Source organism: Rhododendron vialii, chromosome 13a, assembly GCF_030253575.1.
Source record: "Rhododendron vialii isolate Sample 1 chromosome 13a, ASM3025357v1".
Lineage (NCBI taxonomy): Eukaryota > Viridiplantae > Streptophyta > Magnoliopsida > Ericales > Ericaceae > Rhododendron > Rhododendron vialii.
The window spans coordinates 18,619,652-18,641,040 of NC_080569.1; the positions used below are offsets into that span (position 1 = coordinate 18,619,652).

A 21,389-nucleotide genomic window follows, 5' to 3' on the forward strand; every position below is an offset into this window, starting at 1 on the left:
TTAAACCTTAACACATAAATTTGTCAAAAATTTAAAACGGTGGTGTGGCAATTGAATTTTCTAAACATAGTTTTTTGGTAGAAAAATGATTTGTGTGGCAATTGGTCGTCTTCAATTGTCTTGGATTTTGTTATACTCAATAATATTTTAGTGAACAAAAGAAAAAAGATTAAATATGTATTGCATTCATTTCAATAACCTTCAATTTTAGTGCACAAATCAAAACGTAGCGAAATACATATTGCATTCATTTCAATAACTTTCAATTTGAGTGCATGAATCAAAACCTAGTAAAAGAATAGTAATCGGCAGAGGCAATATGGGAATAAAAATGGGGTCATATGCCCAACGTCAAGGGCACGAATAATTGCAATGGTGGAAACTGGAATATCGGATGCTAATTAGTAATTATGGATGAGTTTTCTATACTTCAAAATGAGAGTAAGAGCATTTGTGCATACGCACCATGACAGACAGGGGAGGACATTGCAATTGCAGAAACCTAACGAGATATTTATGTCGTTGTGGGAAACCACTGAGAAGGTAAAGTGAAATGCAGAAACCTCAGGGAAGGTAAGTGAAATTTTACCACAACAGAAGAAGCAAGGTACTTTGTCAGAGAGAGAGAGAGAGAGAGAGAGAGAGAGCTGTTCGGCTGTTCCCAAAACTAAAGCAGAGAGAGGTGGCAGTTAGAGAGAGAGTCAGAGAAAGAGAGAGAGAGAGAGAATGGAAGATGAACTAGAGGTGAATAAGCAGCAGAGCAATTGCGACAATTTGGTGTGTGAACGACCAACGGATGATCCGGTTCGGGTATACGCAGATGGTATATACGATCTGTTCCACTTCGGCCACGCTCGCTCTCTCGAACAAGCCAAGAAATCGTAACCCCTTCTTTACTTTGCCTCCGTTTTCTTAATTTTTTCTAGTCATTTTTTATTTTTTATTTTTTTTGTAGAATTGGGTCGTTTTCATAGTGCTTTCTCTCACGTCGTCAACAAACAAAATTGAAGATATATGTTCAATCTGATCCTCAACGTATGTGTGCCTTGATGGCTCTACACCTATGTAGTTGCAGTATTAGGTCATTTCTGCAATTTTATTCTTTTGTCCTGGTTCTGTCTGTTTGATTTTTATTTCATTTTGAATACATTAACAATCAAAACCTGGATTCACATAACCAATAGCAAGACACTAGTATTCGTCGTTCAACACAAGCTTCCTACGGGAAGGAGAGGAAAAAAAAGTACAAATGCTCAAAACCTTGTTAGAGAAAAATGAGAGTCCAAACTCGAAACCTCTCTCGTACATGTCATTGTCAACTCTTTCCTATGTCGCACCCCTTAGAATTTCCACAAGTTCATTATTTATAGGCAAACCTAGACATCCTAGTCTGCGATACAGTTAGGAAAAACTTGCACATTATTGGATTTCCTAGAGGGTTAAATGTTTTTATGAAGTTAATAACTATGTTTTCCGTATGCATAGTACACAAGATTGCGACACACACGCAATGATATTCATTCCAACTTGAATTTTGCAAACCATCCCGTTTTGATTTCAATTACGTTCGTGATCAATCTGCCACAGCAGCTCAAACCTGCATGGCCAACTCCTGCATACCATGGTGGAAGAAGCCCCTTCCCAAAGTGCCCCACAAAGCTCAATGTTTTGCTGATAGATGGGACTCCACTCCACTGTTCGTGCATGTCACAATTGGCTTCCATGAGAGGAACAGGGCTGGCCTTTGGCTAAGCCCACCAGGCCATTGCCTAGGCCCCCCAAAGAATGACTCAATGAAGGCCCCCTCAATATTTTCAAGTCCTAAGTTAAATATATAGACCAATGCTCTAACTAAAGAACTCCACCCGTAGACCTCCATGTTCTTACTCTTTGATCCTGAAGGCCTGCAAGCTCTCCATGTTGCAAATGTTTGTATCTGATGCATAGCGAATTTTGTGGAGTATGTTGATTCTGGCTGGAGGGTAAAAGGTCAATCAGTGAATGAGGAAAGGCTGGATAATTTTAAATGTTTCCTAACTTTGCAAGATAAATAAATGTAGATATAGTCCAATTCCTAAAGGCAACTGCTTATGGTCACTAACTTCTAAAGTGCTGGTGAAGTTGTGCGTTCATTGTGAGCTCTTTTCTCGAGTAAATCTACTCAGGTTTTGAATGTTAACAATGCAAGAGATGTAGCCTGATCCGACGGTTGCTTTTTCTTGGTTCATGCTTCTGGAAGTGCTTTGGTGGCATTGATGCTAATTTTAACGTTGGGTTTTCCTATTCATGTGTTTAAATCTAGGTTTCCCAACTCCTATCTGCTTGTTGGATGCTGCAATGATGAAGTGACTCATAAATACAAGGGCAAAACTGTCATGACTGACAAGGAACGCTATGAATCTCTCCGCCACTGCAAGTTGGTTTCATGTTGATACCTAAAATTTCAATTTTTGATTTTGACATATGCAAGTTAGTGTTATTTTAGTTTGGATTAGTCCTTTTGGTTGTTTCGAAAAGTCGTATATTATCAGGACCAATAAATTAGTCAATTGAGTAAATTTCCTTACTGTTTGCTTATTCAGGTGGGTTGATGAAGTAATTCCTGATGCACCATGGGTGATCACACAAGAGTTCCTTGACAAACATAAAATTGACTATGTAGCACACGACTCTCTTCCGTAAGGTTATCCAACCCAAAACTACACTTTATCAATGAACTCATTTTGTCCTTGTACTGATCCGTTTAAATCTTTAAGTAACGCCATGAAGGGTAGACTGATTATACTCTGTTCTAAAATTCACATTTGATTTTTTGTTTTCCGTTGGAAATTGATTCTTCTGGCGAACTTCAGGTAGGGTTAATTATTGTAAGTGGGGAGACATTCTCGGACACACCATTTGGTCACATAGTTACCACCACACGCCCACCAAACCATAGAACCATCTGCATACGTCTAAAAAAATTCAGTTTTTGGTCATTCCCTTATAACAAAAGTTTTTCAAGAAGCAAGTTACATAGGTTGTATTTTGTGATTTGTTTTATGCTTTGTAATGGTTCATGAAGGTTGGTGTTTGGTCCCTATTTTTAATCTTTGAATTATGTCCACAGTATCTAGAAAAACATCTCTCAAGTTTGAATTGTATCTTTTTATTGAGAAGATTCTCCCTGGAAATGTTTTCCGACACAGCATATAGCATTTAACTTCTCAACTACCTGTTGGGGTGCACAAATATTGTGACTGTTGGTTTTACATGTCATAGAAATAAAATGGATTCTTTTATTTTCTTATTAGCATTTTTAGGAGTCATTTTTTAGTCTATGCTCATTTCATGTCATATTTTACTTCTGTCCTCGTTTTGAGTTGTATAATGTGGAGATTCACTCAGTGGTCACTTTTGTACATGATTACTAGATGCCCAGTGATTTTAACGTTGGAGTTCTATTGTCCTGCTTTTGCAATTACACGAAGTTTTAATAGATTTTATTTACTCTAAATTTCAGCTATGCTGATGCAAGTGGGGCAGGCAAGGATGTTTATGAGTTTGTAAGTTGAAATAGTGTCCCTCTCTTATCTATTCATAGCCATTTAACTGACTTTTTGACTTGGAAAAACTCTTATTTACTTCTTGTCTTGCATCTAAGCTTAGTTTGGCTGTTACAGTGTCATGGGTTATATTTCAGTCCTGTTATTATCCATTAGGATTTCCGCGGGGATATTCCCCTTTCTTTGGCCTTCGCTTGTATCAGTGTTTGTACTTCTTTTGCACCTGTATTTTGCAGCTACTGCTCCTTAGGTGATGAAAGACGCATTTAGTCCAATACATAAATGTCTTGTTTCAGGTCAAGGCTTTAGGGAAGTTTAAGGAGACAAAACGAACTGAAGGGATCTCAACATCAGATATAATAATGAGGATTGTCAAAGATTATAACCAGTATGTATTGCGCAACTTGGACCGGGGATACTCAAGAAAGGAACTTGGCGTCAGCTATGTGAAGGCATGTCTTGCCATCACTTATTTATTTCTTCAAGTGCAGTACAACATCTTCTTTGGCACATTTTATTCTTCGGACACTTCTTTGGTGGCCAGAAATCTGATTTCTTTTTCCAGCCAGAAATCTGATTATTAATTTTTTTTGCCACTGTTTCTTTCTATCAGGAAAAGAGGTTGAGAGTGAACAGGGGACTGAAAAAGTTGCGTGAGAAAGTTCAGAAACATCAAGAGAAAGTGGAAGAAAAGGTTACTGTTTTCATGCTACTAATTATAAGCTTAAGGTTTGATAATGTGTAGAGACTGTAGTTTTTTTTATGACAATAAGCAAGTTGGCCTTACAGCGAGGAGCGCGTTCAATGAGTATTTGGTTTTTTGTTTTTCCTACCAGTCGACGTAGACTTGCACCTCCTTCATACCTGTCTTTCCAAAGGTGTTAACAGAAGATGAAAAAGGTCTTACTCTGAAACTTCTCTCGTAATCCTTTCGGGCGATACTCAATTCGTTTGAGAGGAAAACCTGAGGAATGTAATAGTTGTCTATGAAAGTCGCGTGCTCTGAGGTCTATACATCGGTGAATAGTAGGGTTTTTGGAGGATGCCTCATTTTTTCCTCTCGGTGGGGGGGGGGGGGGGTTTGGCTGGGCTCGAATGCGCACGTTGAAATCCATGCGTATATCAGCAAATTCCCAATGCATGAAGATAATTTTAGTCCATATATAATGTTGAATTTTTGGCTTAATATTATGGTAACTTTTTTCTCCTTTTTTGGTTGGTAATTTTTTAATTAGAAAATTAAAGGCCGGTCTTAGTTTTTAGGTTCGGTTTCATCCAACCCTGAATATTGTTGCCGAACCTTGATAGGCTTGGTTATGTTGCAATACTTTTTTCACCCCATAAACTCCTTAAAATACTTCTTTCGTCTTTGGAACAATGTCATGGTTGGCATGATCCATTGCCGATTCACTCCGCATTGACGATGACGACGATGATGAAAACACAGACGACGAGGATAATGAAGAAGAACGAAGAAACCAACACCAAAAAACCAAACCTTAACCACTCACAATCCAAACACAGAGGAGTGAGTAATAGAAAGAGAGATCAACAAAAACAAAGATCCATTTGCCATGGCCTCTACCTCTACCGCCGCACCACCACTGCAGTTGTATTTTGACAAGACATGGAAGTTGTCGAAGAAGGAAGATGAGAGACAAAAAGATTTCATTGGACCTCCAGAACGTCAAAGCCGAAGGCAGAGTGAGCTCTCTGATCATCAATCTTGTCTCATCTAATCTCATCTCACCATCTATTTGTATATCCTTTCAACAATTCGTTTTGGAATTTGTTTACCGAGCTTATTCTTTTGTGTATTTAAGTGGCACTTTGTTAGTGAGTGGAATGAAATTAGAGAATGTGGAGAATTTGTTTACTATTTCGACTGAGCAGTTGTCGGTAATTGGATTAGAAATGCCAAGGTAGATGGAGAAATAGCTTGTCTCTTTCCACACCCACTGCACATTTATGTAAATTTACTGAATAAATTAATAATGTCGTGTTCTTAAAAAATAAGGCTCTGATTTTGATTTCTATTTTTTTTTTGAAGAATTCTTATTTAATTTTCTATGTGAATTGTGTTGGTGAACTATTTGAATTGTGTATTTTTGTATATGAACTGGGTGGTGGGCTATGTGAAATGTGTGTGGTGAGGCTATGTGAGCTGTCTATGTGAACCATTTATTTTAGTGTGCGGCGAAGTTATGTGAACCGTGTGATGTATTGTGTAAACTGCATATGTAAACTGTGAATTGTGTATTTTAGTGTGTGGTGAGGGTATGTGAGCGGAGGGGTATTTTTTTTCCCGAAATAATGAGTTAGGATTATATTGGGTAGCAATAATATGTTAAAAGGACTATTGTAAAGACAAAGCTAAAAAAGAAAGGTTGGCCTCTAAAAAGCCCTTTAAAATACATGCATTCGTATGTGAATTGTGTATTTATTGTCTATGTGAACTTTGTGAGTTACTACCTCCGTCTCAATTTAGTTGTCACTTTTTGGAGTTCGTGCCACTTTTCAATTGATTATATCTTGTAATTTATAATGTTTTAGGTGATTTTAAAAATATTGTATTATAGAACAAATCGAGATCTATCAAACAAGATCCATATTGGATTAAAATTCATTACCAATTTAAAGATATAACTAGTTTTTTTATCTGGTTAGAATAGAATTGGGACAAGAAAATTGGGACGGAGGGAGTATCTATGTGAACTGTGTATTTGAGTGTGTGTTGGGGCTATGCGAACTGTGTGGGGGGCTATGTGAACTTTTTATTTTAGTGTGTGGCAAAGCTATGTGAACTGTGTGGTGGGCTATGTGATGTGTGTGTATTGAGGCTATGTGAACTTTTTATTTAGAGTGTGACAACACTATGTGAACTGTGTGGTGGACTATATGAATTGCATATTAGAACTATGTGAACTATGTGCTATGCGAAACTGTAATATGTGAATTGTGCACTGTGAAACTGTAATATGTGAATTGTGCGTTATGTGAACTGTGTTATGCGATTCGAGGGGTATTTTTGTTCGAAATAATATGGGTTAGGACCTATGAAGCACCGACACCTCTAGACGTCGAAGAATCGCAGTGTCAGGACACGGGGACACGGCGGGGCACCTCGGAGATACGTACGGGACACGCCACGTGGCGTGTCCCATATTTTAATATTAAATTTTGAGGGGGACACCGCTAGGGACACGGCAGGGGCCAAATTGCAATTTTTTTTAAAATTTTGGGAGCCGAACTGTAATTTTTGAAAAAATTGGGGATCAAACTGTAATTTTTTTAAAAAAATTTGGGGCTAAATTATAATTTTTTTTAAAATTTCTGGGTGTTAAACTATAATTATTTATTTATTTATATATATAAATAAATAAATAAATATACACGTGGCGTGTCCCCCGCCGTGTCTGTGTCCCCATTTTTTTAGAATTCCCGTGTCCCGGTGTCGGTTTCGGTGTCCGTGTCGGTGTCCGTGCATCATAGGTCAGGACTATTAAAAATATTGGGTAAGAATAATATGTGGGGGTTAATTTTAAAATGTGAGGGGTGTTTTTGTCCGAAATAATATGGGTTAAGACTATTTTAAAAAGAATAGGTAGGAATAATATGTGAAGGACTATTTTAAAGACAAAGCTAAAAAAAAGTGTTGGCATCTAAAAACCCCATTTTTAATTTCATGTTTTTGCGATGGCTCTCATAAGTCATAAGCATGACAGGTCCCTTTTTCTTTTGCTTCTTTCCTTTTTTGGTTTCTTTGTGTCCATGTGTCACACACAAATTTTCATAGGAATGGAGGACTCACTGCTAAGTATCCAATCCAAGGACACAATGTTTGAGTCAAAGGTGGTTTAGGAAGTCTCGTAACGCAAGGGGTGGTAACACGAAGACTTAGGTGGGTTACGTAACGCAAGGGGTGGTAATACGGAGACCCAAGTGTTGGGGAATGCCGAGACGCATGGGGTGGTAACATGGTAATCCTCGTGGTGTTATACGGTAACGCAAGGGGTGGAAATACCTATGGTGGAAATTGGTGTTAGTGAGTCGTGTCGAGGTGGTTGAATTGCTTGAGTATTGCGAGCTATATGGTATAATGTGATTATAGCGTATCTTAGAACGATTTCCTTGAGTGAGTGGCATAACCATGAGTTGGTTGTATTCGTTGTTTGGGCTATTTCCTCTTGTTTTCCTTTCTTTGCACATATCACCATGTTTTCATAAAAAGTTGGTAAAGATTTTCCTACTGGGCTAGTGTAGCTCAACCTAATCTTTCTTTTCAGGTTCAAGTGCCGGTCAGTAGTTCGCATGCATTCGTATGCTTAGGCATGAAGGATATTTTTTTGGCAGCTAACCGTTTTAGTTACTTAACCATCTAAGTAATTGGCTTTCTTTGGATTTAAGATGGGTCTGTAACCTAATATTCTTGAATCCCCTTTTTCTAAAATATTTGTAATATTCTAAACAGATTTGTACTCGTACATAAGTTTATTCCGTGGCTGGTGTGCCAAGGTTGTAATTCCTTAAATCTTGGGAGTTGGTTTGTAAACTTAAACAGGTGGAAACTCTTTTGGGTATTTATTTATGACATGCGAGAAATCTTTATCGAAATGTATTATTTATTTACGTTGAAAATCGAGGGCATGACAAATTGGTATCAGAGCGTCTAGGTTTGAATACTTTGAGACCGTGGGGAGACTTCTAGTCTCATGGGTTCAAAATGTCACGTCTTTTGTATGACATATGTGTGCTTGTGGGAATTGACATTACTTGGACAATGTGACATTGCATTCATTAATCATGTGGTTGGCGTAGTCATGTTGGCATGTGTAAAGGGGGATATGAGGACTTGGCATTTGTTGTATGCCCTATTCAATGTTTGACTACTGCATGGTATAGATGAATGAGGTGTATATGGAATCACTTGCCTTTCGCTTACATGCTTTTGTGCTTCATGATATGTGAAGTTTATGCAATGGAAGATTGGCGTTTACAACTAATGCCTTGTGGATGATTAAATGAACATTGTGGTTGCTATGTTGCAGATAGAAACCGTAAAAAGGCAGCGTAACATATGGGTGGAGAATGCTGATCGATTGGTTGCTGGCTTCCTAGAAATGTTTGAAGAAAGTTGCCACAAAATGGTGAGACCCTTAACCCATCCCATGACAAAAATGTTGTTAGGAAATAGGCCTAAGGTGAAAGATTCAGTGAATTGTTGAACTTCATGCATGACATGCACACGCACATGACATGGAATTTGGGCACCCCAATGATGAACATAAAATGTGGTTTGTGGTTGAGATATATTCCAAAATTGGCCCACATTTTATGTACAATATTCACACAGAATGTATCTGAGCTAGACTTTCTCCTCAATAGAGGCATATTCAGGAGATTATTGATTACAGTTTCCTTTCTTCTTGGTTTTTTTCTTAGTTTTAAAAAGATCAAATCTTCCATTCAGATGAAACTCGGGGTTTTTTTTTTTCTTTTTTCCATAGGGTACTGTCATCAGAGACCAAATACAAGAGCGACTACTGGCAAAGGCAAAAACAAGAGGACTTATCTATGACGATGAAGAAGGCGATTGCGATGAGGATGATGATGGTGAATACTACTACGATGATAGTACTGAAGAAGAGTATTACGATGATGAACATGAACTGGAATGAACTACTTCATTGTGCTCTTCTTGCATTCCTCTGGTTGTCCACTTTAACTTGTATGTACGGTTCCATAGCAGATGTGCAAGTTTGCAAAACCTAGATTCTGGTATGAGTGGGAATTGTTTATTCAATAAGTATATCTGTTGCTCTCCCTAGTATTGGATGTAAGAAATGGAAGTTTGAGTATGTGAATAATTATTGCAGATACTGAAACAAGTTTTAGGATTGAAATTGTTGAAGTTTAAACATATGGGTAGCTTTTAGTTATTTATGCAGTTTTCGCCTTGTTATGCAACTTGGTGGGAGAACAATTTTGATATGAAAATTTAATCTCTTGGAGTTTTTAGTCTATCTCCCTTTTTGCCCATTTGCTGTTCAACTGTTTAGGCTATAGCCGAGTTGCCTTTACTACAGCATTGTCTGTACGTTTGTTTTGCATAAGTTGAGCAGCCTTTGTATTCTCTTTTCAGATTTTTATGTATTCTTAAAATCAGATCATTTCCGATTAAGCTTGTGATGCTAATAAGTGAGATATTTCATGTATTACGTCTAGGCTTCTAGAAACTTGAATTTTATGGTCATCTTGGTACCCTCTGGGTCATAAAAGTTGCTCCCTCTGCCCTAATTTGTTGATCTCTTTAGGGGATTCCAACTTGATAATTATATTTCTTATCATTTTATTTTCTAATTTTACCATTTAATCATAACCTTCTCTTACTTTATTAGTTAAAAAGGAAGAGTAAAGGAGGAAATTCATTCAATGGTGCCCATTTAGTTTTGAAGTTGGATAATTTTTTCGTAATTTTTTCGGGACAACAAAAATTGGCACTCCAGTTGGGATTAACAAATGGGACGAAGGGAGTACAAAAAAGTTTTTTTTTTTTTGGGTTTTTGGGTAGTGTCGGGTGTCTCGGACCTCGGAGACCAAAAAGGAGCAAACTCCTAAATTTCACGGAAAGATCATATAGCTTTTTAGCTGGGTTTAGGAGTTTCTATAATTATCATGAACTCCCTACGTCCCATAAAGTTGGTCCCCTACGAAACTGTAGGGAGATATTCTTGAACAGACACAATTAGTACCCGAACACGAAGTATGTGGGAACACGTGGTAAATAAAGGTCGTATTATCTGGGGGATCCCATAAAGTTGGTCCCCCACGAAACTGGGAACACGTCGTAAATAAAGGTCGTATTATTTGGGGGACGGCGGTCGCCGAACAGATACAGGCGATACAAGAACGCACCTGGTGAAAGAATCCGTTTGGCAAGAGGATGGCCGAACAGAGGGGAGATACACAAAGAACACTACCTTAAGAGATAAGGCGGTAGGGGTGCTCCAGAAGGATCCAATACAAGAAGTACTCCAAAAGGAATTAGGATCTCGCGAATAAGGGATCTTAATAAATCTCCTAATCGAGAAAGGAAGTTCGGCCCATTAGGGAAAGGAGTCCTAAAAAGGGGTGAAGGTAATAATTCGATAAAGGAACGAGAATCCAATATTGTTTGGGTTTTCTATACAAGATAGGAAACCTAGGGCAGCACGAATGCTTGGGCAACAAGCATACATGACTCTATAAATACGAGGGAAAAGGTACGCTACACGGCAATCATATATCTTTCCTATTGATAATCAGGGTTCAAACAAGTACGTGATACTAACTTAGGTATCAGAGGGCTTTTGCCACGAGAGCCAAAGGTGCGCTCACCCCCTGTCTGTTTTGCAGATTAGGGTTCCGACGAAGAACTAGGGTTCCGGTCAAGAGGCTCCAGTAGCTGTTACGTTCAACGTGCTATTTCAAACACCCTTCAGTTTCGTCTCTTACGATTGGTGCCATCTGTGGGAACGAAAGAGTTCTCTTTTAAAAACGACCATGGTGGAAGAAGATCCAAAGACACCGCATGACCCAATGAACCTGCTAGGTCGGGAGGAGATAAGTCCCCATCGGGCACTCCGAGAAAGCCCAAAGCCGAACATGGGAAAAAGACAACTAGCAAGGGCAACCCCCTGACTGTCCTTGATAGCTCTAAGAACAGGGAAGGCAGGACGGCCACAGGATCCACACGGAGGAGTAAATCTCGCCGTGAAGGAGAGTCAGTCGCACACTCGAAAGGTGTGCATAACAGCGAAGACATCTTTGATAGGAAGAGGCAAGAAATAGAGGAATTCGCTCATTTGATCAAGGAACGAGAGCATGAGATTTGAGAGTTAGAACAGATCCAAGAGCATCCTGAAGACTCTGGACTTTCATGAAGAAATTCCAGGGGAGATAAACGAGTAATGATAGAGTACAAAAAGGCTCCTTCTCGAAGAAGGAAAAGCAGGAGTAGGAGTCAAACTCCAGAAAGGAAAAGAGCTTCTTCACGAAAAAGAAAGAGCAGGAGCCAGAGCCCCACCCCCGAAAAGGAAGGGACCAGAATGCACCACAGGGACAGCTACGAGAGACTTGATGCCGATCGGGAAAAAAAATGGGGCTCACAAAACGAATGGGCGAGAAGACAGAACCATGACTGCACGAGAAACTGCACGAAAGGCCCTCAGTAACATTGCAACCTTCCCATTCACGAGAAGGCTGCGCCACTGCCGACCAGGGTGAAGCATGGCGCATTCGTCCTTTAAGAGACAAATGCGGATCCCTTGGCTCACATACAACACTACCAATAGGCTATGTTCATGCACGATGGGGACGATGCCATTATGTGCAAGATGTTCCCGTCAAGTCTGGGGAAGGTAGCCTTATCTTAGTTCCATAAGCTGGGGCTGCATTCCATACTAGGATGGAGGCAGCTAACCGAGGAATTCACTGCTCGTTTTTTAACAAGTAGGAGAGCTCCAAAGATGTTTGAAAGCCTCTCCACAATGAAGCAGGGAGAGAGCAAGCCAATCAGAGATTATGCAAAGAAGTATTGGGAAACTTTCAATGAGATTGAAAGTTGCAGCGAGGAGTATGCGATAGCTACGTTCAAAACTGGGCTGCCTATTCGGGGAGAGCTACGCCGGTCATTAAACATGAATCCGATGGCGACGTTGGCAAAGTTAATGGAGCGAATCAAACAACATGCCAGAATGGAGGATGACATACTCTGGGAGGACGGCAAAGTCATTGCCGAGCAGGCAAAAGGCCCATAAAGAAGACAAACAAGTTAGAGCCGAAAACCTACAGGGAAAGGAAAGAGTATGGGCAGGCCAAGAAATAGCCATACAAGGAAAGACAAGCACCTAACCCCAAGTCTTTCTTTTCAATAACCACGGTTTGGAAAGAACTAATTTATAGGATTCTTTATCGAATAAAGAATCAGTCCTATTTCAAGTGGCCCCCAAGATTGGAAGGAGACAAAGATGCAAAACGAGCTACGAGTCAGCACTGCAGCTACTACAAAAATTGGGGTCACAAGACCGAGAATTGTGAGATGTTCAAGAGGCACCTTGACGATCTAGTTGCTCAAGGTTACCTCAAAGAGTTTATCCAGGAAGGACCCAAAGAGAATGTGAAAGCAAGAGAGATGGATTACAAACAAAATCCAAAGGGAGTGATCCATATGATACATGGATTAGCCACACCTTATACGAGAAATGAGGTGAGGCTGTTCAGAGGCAAGTCAAACACGACCAGCATGTTATGTGGTTGAGAAACAAACGAGGACAAGAAAGCGAAGTATGTGACGAGGGCATAGTCTTTACGGATGAGGATCAAGGAGGAGTCTAGGTGCCTCACAATGATGCTTTGGTCATAACGGTAACCTTACGAACTGCGGAGTATGACATCAATAGAATCTTGGTGGACTCAGGGAGTTGCACAGAGGTACTAGACTACGATGCGTTTAAAAAGTTGGGATTGACTCAGAAAGATTTGGTGCAGTCGACAACTCCTCTGGTCGAATTCAATGCAGGAGCAGTATGGCCCATGGGGAAGGTAACGCTACCCGTTTGGGCAGGCACAGTGGTGTTACGAACCGATTTCCTGGTTGTAGACGTACCGTCACCCTATAATGCGATTATAGGGAGGACATGGTTGCATAAGATGAAGGCAGTGCCCTCAATTTACCACCAGAAGGTTAAGTTTCCAGAATCCAACGGAATTGAGAAGATCGAAGGTGACCAAAAGGTAGCATAACAGTGTTTGATTTTCATTATCAAAAAAGCCCCCAAAGCCCATCAATGTTCATACGGTCGAGGTTTCGGATCAACCGACCATCAAGGATGTCGGAGGGAACCCGGCCGAGAAAGTGGTAGAAGGCTTAAAGAAAGTACAGATCAGTGAGACTGATCCGGAGAGGTATTTTCTGATTGAGGAGTCACTGGGAATGGAAGAGGAAGCCGAACTGTTAGAGTTCTTAAAAGAACATGTTGATGTATTTGCATGGGTGCCAGAAGAAATGCCCGGAGTAGACGCAGATGTAATTTGCCACCATCTAAATGTGGACCCTCAACACAAACCTGTGATACAGAAGAAAAGAAGGGTGGCCGTACAATATGTGGATGCAATTATTGAGGAGGTGGACCGATTATTAGAGGCCAAAGCTATACGAGAGGTTTACTACCCGGAGTGGTTGTCTAATACCGTAGTTGTGAAGAAGAAAAATGGGAAGTGGCACGTTTGTGTGGATTTCATGGATTTGAACAAGGCATGCCCTAAGGATAGCTTCCCCCTCCTAAGGGTAGACCAGCTGGTCGATGCAACCACCGGGTATGAACGAATGAATTTCCTCGACGCATATCGGGGATATCATCAAATTGCCATTTCTGGGCCTGATCAGGAGAAGACTTCCTTCATTACACCACGAGGGTTGTATTATTATAGTGTCATGCCGTTTGGGTTATGGAATGCAGGAGCAACGTACCAGGGACTGGCAACAATTATGTTCAAAAGATTGCTTGGCAAAACCATGGAAGTGTACATAGATGATATGGTTGTCAAAAGCAGAAACAAACAAAGGCACATAGCGGATTTAAAAGAGGCCTTCAAGATCCTAAGGAAGTACAAATTAAAGCTCAAAGCCTTGAAGTGTGCGTTTGGAGTAAGTTCAGGAAAGTTCTTAGGCCATCTTGTGACCATAAGAGGGATAGAGGCGAATCCTGATCAAATAACAGCCTTGCAAAGGCTGTAGAGTCCGAGGACAACGAAGGAGGTCCAAAGACTAACAGGAATGGCAGCGGCCTTCAATAAATTCATTAGCCGGTCAAGTGACAAATGCAGACCCTTCTTTCAGTTACTAAAGAAGAGGCAGGGATAGAAGTGGGTAGCGGAATGTGAGCTGGCATTCCAAGACCTGAAGAAGTATTTGGCAAAGGCACCACTCCTGTCAACTCTGGAGTCGGGTGAGTCATTAGTTTTATATTTGGCGGTTTCTGAGCATGTTGTAAGTGCAGTACTATTAAGGGATAAGGATTCAGAGCAAATCCCCGTCTATTACGTTAGCAAGACATTGTTGGGCGCAAAAACGAGATATCTGCCCCTCGAGAAATTGGTCTTAGCACTAAAGACAGCGGCAAGGTAATTGCCACATTATTTCCAGAGCCACAAGATTGTGGTTTACACTAAATTACCCTTGAAATCGTAGCTTCGAAAGGCAGACTTCTCGGGACGAATCTCGACTTGGTCGGTGGAGCTAAGTCAGTATGACATCGACTTTCAACCACGCACCGCAATTAAATGACAAGTATTAGCCGACTTTGTAGCAAAATTCTCACCTACAGTGGCTCCCCAGCCTCCCACGAGAAAGGAACAGGTACCTGGGCTAACTGTCAAGAAAAGCAAGGCTCCTGTCGAACAGGATCCCCTAGAATGGAAGTTGTTCGTGGATGGTTCAGCATGTAACACCAGTTCAGGGATTGGGGTAGTACTTTTTCCTCCTAAAGGAGTAATGGTGGAGCTGTTTGTTCGGCTGGGCTTCAGTGCATCAAATAACGTAGTGGAATATGAGATGCTCCTAATAGGTCTAAGAAGTGCAAAGACCCTAAAAGTGAGACAAATTAGGGTATACTGTGATTCACAACTTGTAGTGAATCAGTTGTCCAGGGAATCCGAAGCCAGGAGTGAGAAGATGGCGGCCTACATAAAGGCAGCCAAGGATTTTCTAGATACTTTCGAAAAAGTATAAATCGAGCAAATAAGTTCTGCACAAAACGCTCATGCGGATTCACTAGCCTGGTTGGCCGCAGCTGTTCCAATCGAGTTTAAGAGGAAAGTGGCAGTTGATTATCTTAGTGAGCCAAGCATTGGAAGAAGTGTGAAGTTGGTCTTGGACATGAACCAAGGACCAAGTTGGATGGATCCAATTGTGGATTTCCTATGAGATGGGACACTCCCCTCTAACAGGAAGGAGGCTCATAAGGTAAAGACAAAATCCGCACGGTTTTGGCTGTCCTTGGAGGGAAAGCTCTACAGTAAGTCCTTCACAGGACCATATCTGCTTTGTGTGCATCCCGAGATGGTGCAAAAATTCCTCCACAAGATTCATGAAGGGACATGTGGAAGCCATGCAGGGGGTAGATCCATAGCCCACCGAGCAATAACCCAAGGTTATTGGTGGCCCCATATGCAAGAGGATGCAAAAGTGTATGTAAAAATTTGTGAAAAGTGTCAGAAGTTTTCACCTATGATCAGAACACCAGCCGAAGATCTGGTGCCATTGATGAGCCCTTGGCCGTTTGCACAATGGGGAATGGACATCGTGGGTCCACTCCATAAGGCAACTGGAAACCGAAAATTCCTGTTGGTAGCAACAGAATATTTTCACGCAGAGCCCTTGGCCAAAATTACAGAGCCTATGATAGAAAGGTTCGTATGGAAGAGTATTATCACAAGGTTTGGGGTCTCCTATTCATTGATTACGGATAATGGGGCACAATTCCAAAAGAAATTCAAAGCTTTCTGTTCCCAGTATGGGATAAGAAACTATTATTCCACCCCAACTTACCCTTGAGTAATGGGCAGGCAGAGGCATCTAATAAAACCATCCTTGATGGGATCAAGAAGAGATTAGATAAGGCAAAAGGAAAGTGGCCCAACGAGCTACCACTGCGCACTGACAACGCCTAGAAGGCCTACGGGAGAGACCCCCTATTCGTTAGCATATGGGACTGAGGCCGTCGTACCGGTTGAGGTTGGTTTGCCCACCAATAGGATCGCTTTGGTTGAGAGTGGGGGTAATACAGAGCTCTAGAGATTGGGTTGGACCTTGCCGAGGAACGAAGAGAGCGGGCTTTAGTGCATTTGGCCTCTGATCAGGAACAGCTCGTGAAGAGTTATAACAAACATGTGCACCCGCGAGAGTTTGGTGGTGGGGATCTGGTACTACGAAAAGTGCTCGGTAACACTAAGGTGCAGAACGAAGGCAAGTTAGGGGCCAACTGGGAAGGCCTGTATCGGGTGACTGAGATTGTAGGAATATGGGCTTATCGATTGGCAAACTTGGATGGGAACCCGGTGCCGAGGGCATGGAATGTCCATAATTTGAGGAAGTTCTTTGTCTAAAAGACTTCAGTTTATTTTTCATTCTGTTTTAGGATGCATAACGTGATTGTGTGGGAGTTATGAGTAAAATTCCCTTATTTTTTATTTATTAGTTACAAGGGGTACAGGTAACGCCCCCTTGAGTTCAAAGATTATAAATAAAATTTTACTTTGGAAATGCATTTGAATTTTCAGGAATTTTTGATCTTTTTCTTTGTGGTTCTCTTTTCTTTTTTGTGTCCATACAAATACGAAACTCGATTATGTTCTCACTATTTCTTCCTTCGTATTGGGGAGCAGAGGATGGGTACGAATACCCCAACGCGTACGAATAAAACGCACTTAGAATTGGCTAATTATGAGAATTTTAGATTGTTCAAGTATGAAATACTTGGATGCATGAAGTACGAAAACTTGGGTGCATGCATAAATTGGCTAAGTATGAGAAGCTTAGATTGTCCAAGTATGAAATACTTGGATGCATGAAGTTCGAAAACACTTGAGAATTTACCCACAGTATGAAACACTTGGGGTACATACGAGTTAGCCAAAGTACGAATACACTTGGAATTAGCTAGGTATGATCCATGTTAGTACTTGGCATACACAGTAATTGAACAAGTTTTGCAGTACGATGAACCCTGGCATGTAAAACAAACTTATGACGTAAATCGAAGTTGTTGTTGGCCATCAAAACAAGTTAAGGCCAAGAAGGTCTGAGCAAACATACTAAGAGTAGTGTTGTGTCATAGAGGGTATAACAGAAAGATTACTAAATGTACCGGTGCCATGCAGGGCAAAACACTACGGTCACATAGGACCTGCAAATTGTTCCAAGTGTTTTTTAGTGAGAACGACTACTTACTAGTCCAAATCTTGGACCTCAGGAGGAGTCGTGTCAGGAACCTCTTTGCCAATCTCGGTGTCAAAACCACCACTGATCACATTATAATCCAGGTTGATGGCCTCATTTGTTGCCTTCTAAACAGGTGAAAGATCAATAGGGGCGTCATGGGATTCAGTAGGGGTGCTATCATCCTCAATCTATTGTTCAACACCATCATTTTGATGCTCCACGGGTTTGTGGGATGACAAGGTCCAACTACTTGGAAGATCATTCTCAACCCACATGGGGGAGTCATCTGCAATCCCAGCTTTAGTTAGGCACGCTTCCCAGCATGCGGCCTAGATTTGATCTTGAATGGCTGGCATCTGCTCCACGTAACTGGCCATTGTAGCATCAAACCCCTTTTGATACCCTTCGTCGTAAGCAACCTTCTTGGCATCATCAATCCCGGACAACGCCTGGTTGAGACCGTCCTCTGTGGTCTCAAGCTTGACCTTCATTCCATCTACATTTGACTTTGCCTTGTCTCTCTCTCTCTCTCTCTCTCTCTCTCTCTCTCTCTCTCTCTCAAGTCTGGCGATTGTCTGCAGTTGCTTGTTTTTGTCCCTCAAGAGTCTGTTGCGTTTAGGCTCTATCTCTTACAGTTTTTGGCCCAGTGCCACCATCTTCTGAATAAACTGGCAAGTGCCGAGTATGTTGAAAGTTAGGATCCAGTAAAATATTCGAGAAGTGGTATTTAAGCAATGAAGAAACACTTATTACTTTAATTCCACTAACTAGACTAGTGGACACCAACCAATCAAGAGCAGATCCTGCCTCCTTTTGCGTGTCCGTAGGGAGTAGTAAGCCCTGGGCACGAAAGCAAGTACAGTTTCCAATGAGCTGGCACTATCCCCGATGTGAAGAGGCCGGTCTCCCCTTATGAGTTGTGGAGCCCATGTTTGAGGAAGAACTTGGGTGGACAGCAACGGAGGCTGTTGGATAGACGCTTCAGCATGCATAGTGGCACCCACTAGGTCCTCGGTCCTAGGGCATTTGTCTCGATGAACATCACTAGCTTCATGAGAAGAATCGAGCCTCGGAGGAGAAAGCATGGACCGGGTAGAGCCTCCTTTGTTGTGATGGGGTGGTGGAGGGGCATGCCCGGTTGATGCCGTTCGGCCCGTGGTACTACATCCTCGAGTAGTGACGGTGAGAAGGGAACTGAGATTCAGTGGTTGCCGGGACATCGTATCAGAAGTTGGGGGAGAAGGGGGAATACCTAGATGATGATGATTGGCTGGTGTCACGATCTAGAACCGGTTGTTCGGTTTGTCGATGAGAAGCCTTTCTGACGATCAAGCGAGGAAGAGGAATGCCTTTGGAGATAGGTACTTCACCTGGCTGCCCGGCTATCGTAACTCCAACACCAGACCTCAGACTTCTTGACTGGGGAGCAGATGAAATTGAAGCAGCACCAAGGGTTACCGAGTCTTCTGTCAATGAAACCTTTATAGGCAAAGTTATAACGCAACAGGACATTCGCATTACAACCCCGACCAGCTATGGAAGTACCCAGCTCTTCTATGTATGAAAAGACCCTCGTGATATCCGTTGTTCGGACGTAGCTGGGTTCCCTTCGCGGCCTCTTGTTAGCATTGGTGGCTGCATAAAACAAACACAAACAAGCATTTCAAGAGTCAGAAATAAGGCAATACGGTACGATAAACATAAATGACAAGTATGTGAGCAAATTAGGAGCATACGTGGGTGACCCCATATGTGAGGGCAATGAAAGCCCGCCACTTGGCCGTCTTCTCCCAATGGCTCGAAGCCTCTAGTGATGTAGAGGAAGTCAATTTCATGTTCACAAGCACAATTCGAAAGGTTTAGCACATAACACTTATCTACTTTTCTCACTTTGAAGTAATAGGTATTGTACTCAGGGTTTAGCAAGATGCTATACCACCATTGAATATCCTAAATTCCTAACCGGGTTTCTAGAATTCCATTCAAAGCTACAACCCCCATTACTAGCCTGAACACGTTAGTCGAACTTGTATGGGTGTAAGTCGGTACCAATTAAGGACATGGCGGAGCAATGGGTGAAAGGGGAAACGAACTTCACCCTCTACGATGGCAACGATAGAGATGAGCATTCTATCCCATGAACTGGTATCCTGATCGGCACCTAAAGGGGCGAGTTCGATCCCTACGTTGTCAAGAACACCATACTCAGACCTAAAGGCCGCCATGGCTTCAAGGGTTTCACAAAGTCTACTAAACTTACTAGGCTTGAGGGGATCATTGTCCTCATTAGCCATAGGTGGTGATAATAGAGATCCGAAACAGAATGAAATCGAAAGGAGGGTGTGATCGAAACCCTAAGTGGGTGAATCTGAGACCAAAATCTCACGTAGAAACGGAAAGAGTAGAAGGAATGAGAAGCTTACAAAGTTATTGCAGCGGTAGCCGAAATTTGAAAAGAAGGTGAAAACCCTAAATGGACCCTTGGAGGGTATAAAAGAAGAGGGGGGGAGACCTAGGTGAAATGTCACCCCTCACGCCATTACAGGAACAGGTAACGGAAAAGATAACTTACGAAGATGCCGTTCTGACGCCGTTTGGCTAGAACGTCAATTCGAATTAAATGCAAGGTGTATGAGATAAGCCACGTGGAGTTCTTGCCTCGAGAAGGCATGATGATAGAGATGCCAAAAGCATTAATAAATACAGATGTCTTGATTACACGAGAGCCGAAGAGTTCGGCTCAAGGTTCATTTAGAAGCTTTACCCGTAGTTCTTGAACAGTAACAATGGGCAAAGCTGGGGAGCAATTGTAGGGAAATATTTCCGAACAGACACAATTAATACCCGAACACGAAGTATGTGGGAACATGTGGTAAATAAAGGTCGTATTATCTGGGGGACGGCAGTCGCCGAACAGATACAAGCGATACGAGAACGCACCTGGTGAAAGAATCTGTTCGGTAAGAGGATGGCCGAACAGAGGGAAGATACACAAAGAACACTACCTTAAGAGATAAGGCGGTAGGGGTGCTCTAGAAGGATTCAGTACAAGAAGTACTCCGAAAGGAATTAGGATCCTGCGAATAAGGGATCTTAATGAATCTCCTAATTGAGAAAGGAAGTTCGGCCCATTAGGGAAAGGAGTCCTAAAAAGGGGTGAAGGTAATAATCAATAAAGGAACGAGAATCCAATATCGTTTGGGTTTCCTATACAAGATAGGAAACCTAGGGCAGCATAAATGCTTGGGCAACAAGCATACATGACTCTATAAATACGAGATAAGCCTAGAGGGAAAAGGTACGCAATACATGACAATCATATATCTTTCCTATTGATAATCAGGGTTCATACAAGTACGTGATACTAACTTAGGCATCAGAGGACCTTTGTCACGATAGGCAAATGTGCGCTCACCCCCTGTCTGTTTTGCAGATTAGGGTTCCAACGAAGAACTAAGGTTCCGATCAAGAGGCGAGAGTAGCTATTACGTTCAACGTGTTGTTTCAAACACCCTTCAGTTTCGTCCCCTTACAGAAACTACATCCAATTTTCGAACTTAAAAATAATATACTTACTAAATTATTGAATTTTTTTTTTGCATTGTTCAAAAGATCTCATCGAGATCTATCAAACAAGATATCCGTCCCATAAAGTTGGTCCCCTACGAAACTACATCCAATTTTCAAACTTAAAATAATGTACTTACTAAATTTTTGATTTTTGATTTTTTTTTTGCATTGTTCAAAAGATCTCATCGAAATCTATCAAACAAGATTTATATTGTACAAAAAATTATTTCAGTGAGTACATTATTTTTTAGGGTTATTTACCTAGACACTCCTCTAAGTATACCTGTTTTTCA

The 21,389-nt window shown here is 41.4% G+C and overlaps 1 protein-coding gene across 6 annotated transcripts; it reads left to right on the forward strand.

Annotated features, from left to right (window-relative positions):
• Positions 1 to 459: 459 nt before the first annotated feature.
• Positions 460 to 9,568, forward strand: LOC131313515 (choline-phosphate cytidylyltransferase 1-like). 6 transcript variants are annotated; one of them, XR_009196227.1, is made up of 9 exons: positions 465 to 881; positions 2,303 to 2,416; positions 2,583 to 2,678; positions 3,503 to 3,545; positions 3,842 to 3,997; positions 4,159 to 4,239; positions 4,335 to 4,445; positions 8,594 to 8,692; positions 9,053 to 9,166. XR_009196227.1 is itself a non-coding variant. In XM_058341857.1 (9 exons), exons 2-9 carry the CDS (start codon positions 727 to 729, stop codon positions 9,221 to 9,223), a joined length of 915 nt encoding a protein of 304 aa, XP_058197840.1. In that variant the 5' UTR covers positions 608 to 671; positions 724 to 726; the 3' UTR covers positions 9,224 to 9,568. The 6 variants fall into 6 exon arrangements, 4 of the variants coding, with proteins under 4 accessions (XP_058197841.1, XP_058197842.1, XP_058197840.1 ...); XM_058341857.1 differs by lacking the exon at positions 4,335 to 4,445 and having other exon boundaries at positions 608 to 671; positions 724 to 881; positions 9,053 to 9,568; XM_058341856.1 differs by lacking the exon at positions 4,335 to 4,445 and having other exon boundaries at positions 661 to 682; positions 714 to 881; positions 9,053 to 9,568.
• Positions 9,569 to 21,389: the final 11,821 nt, after the last annotated feature.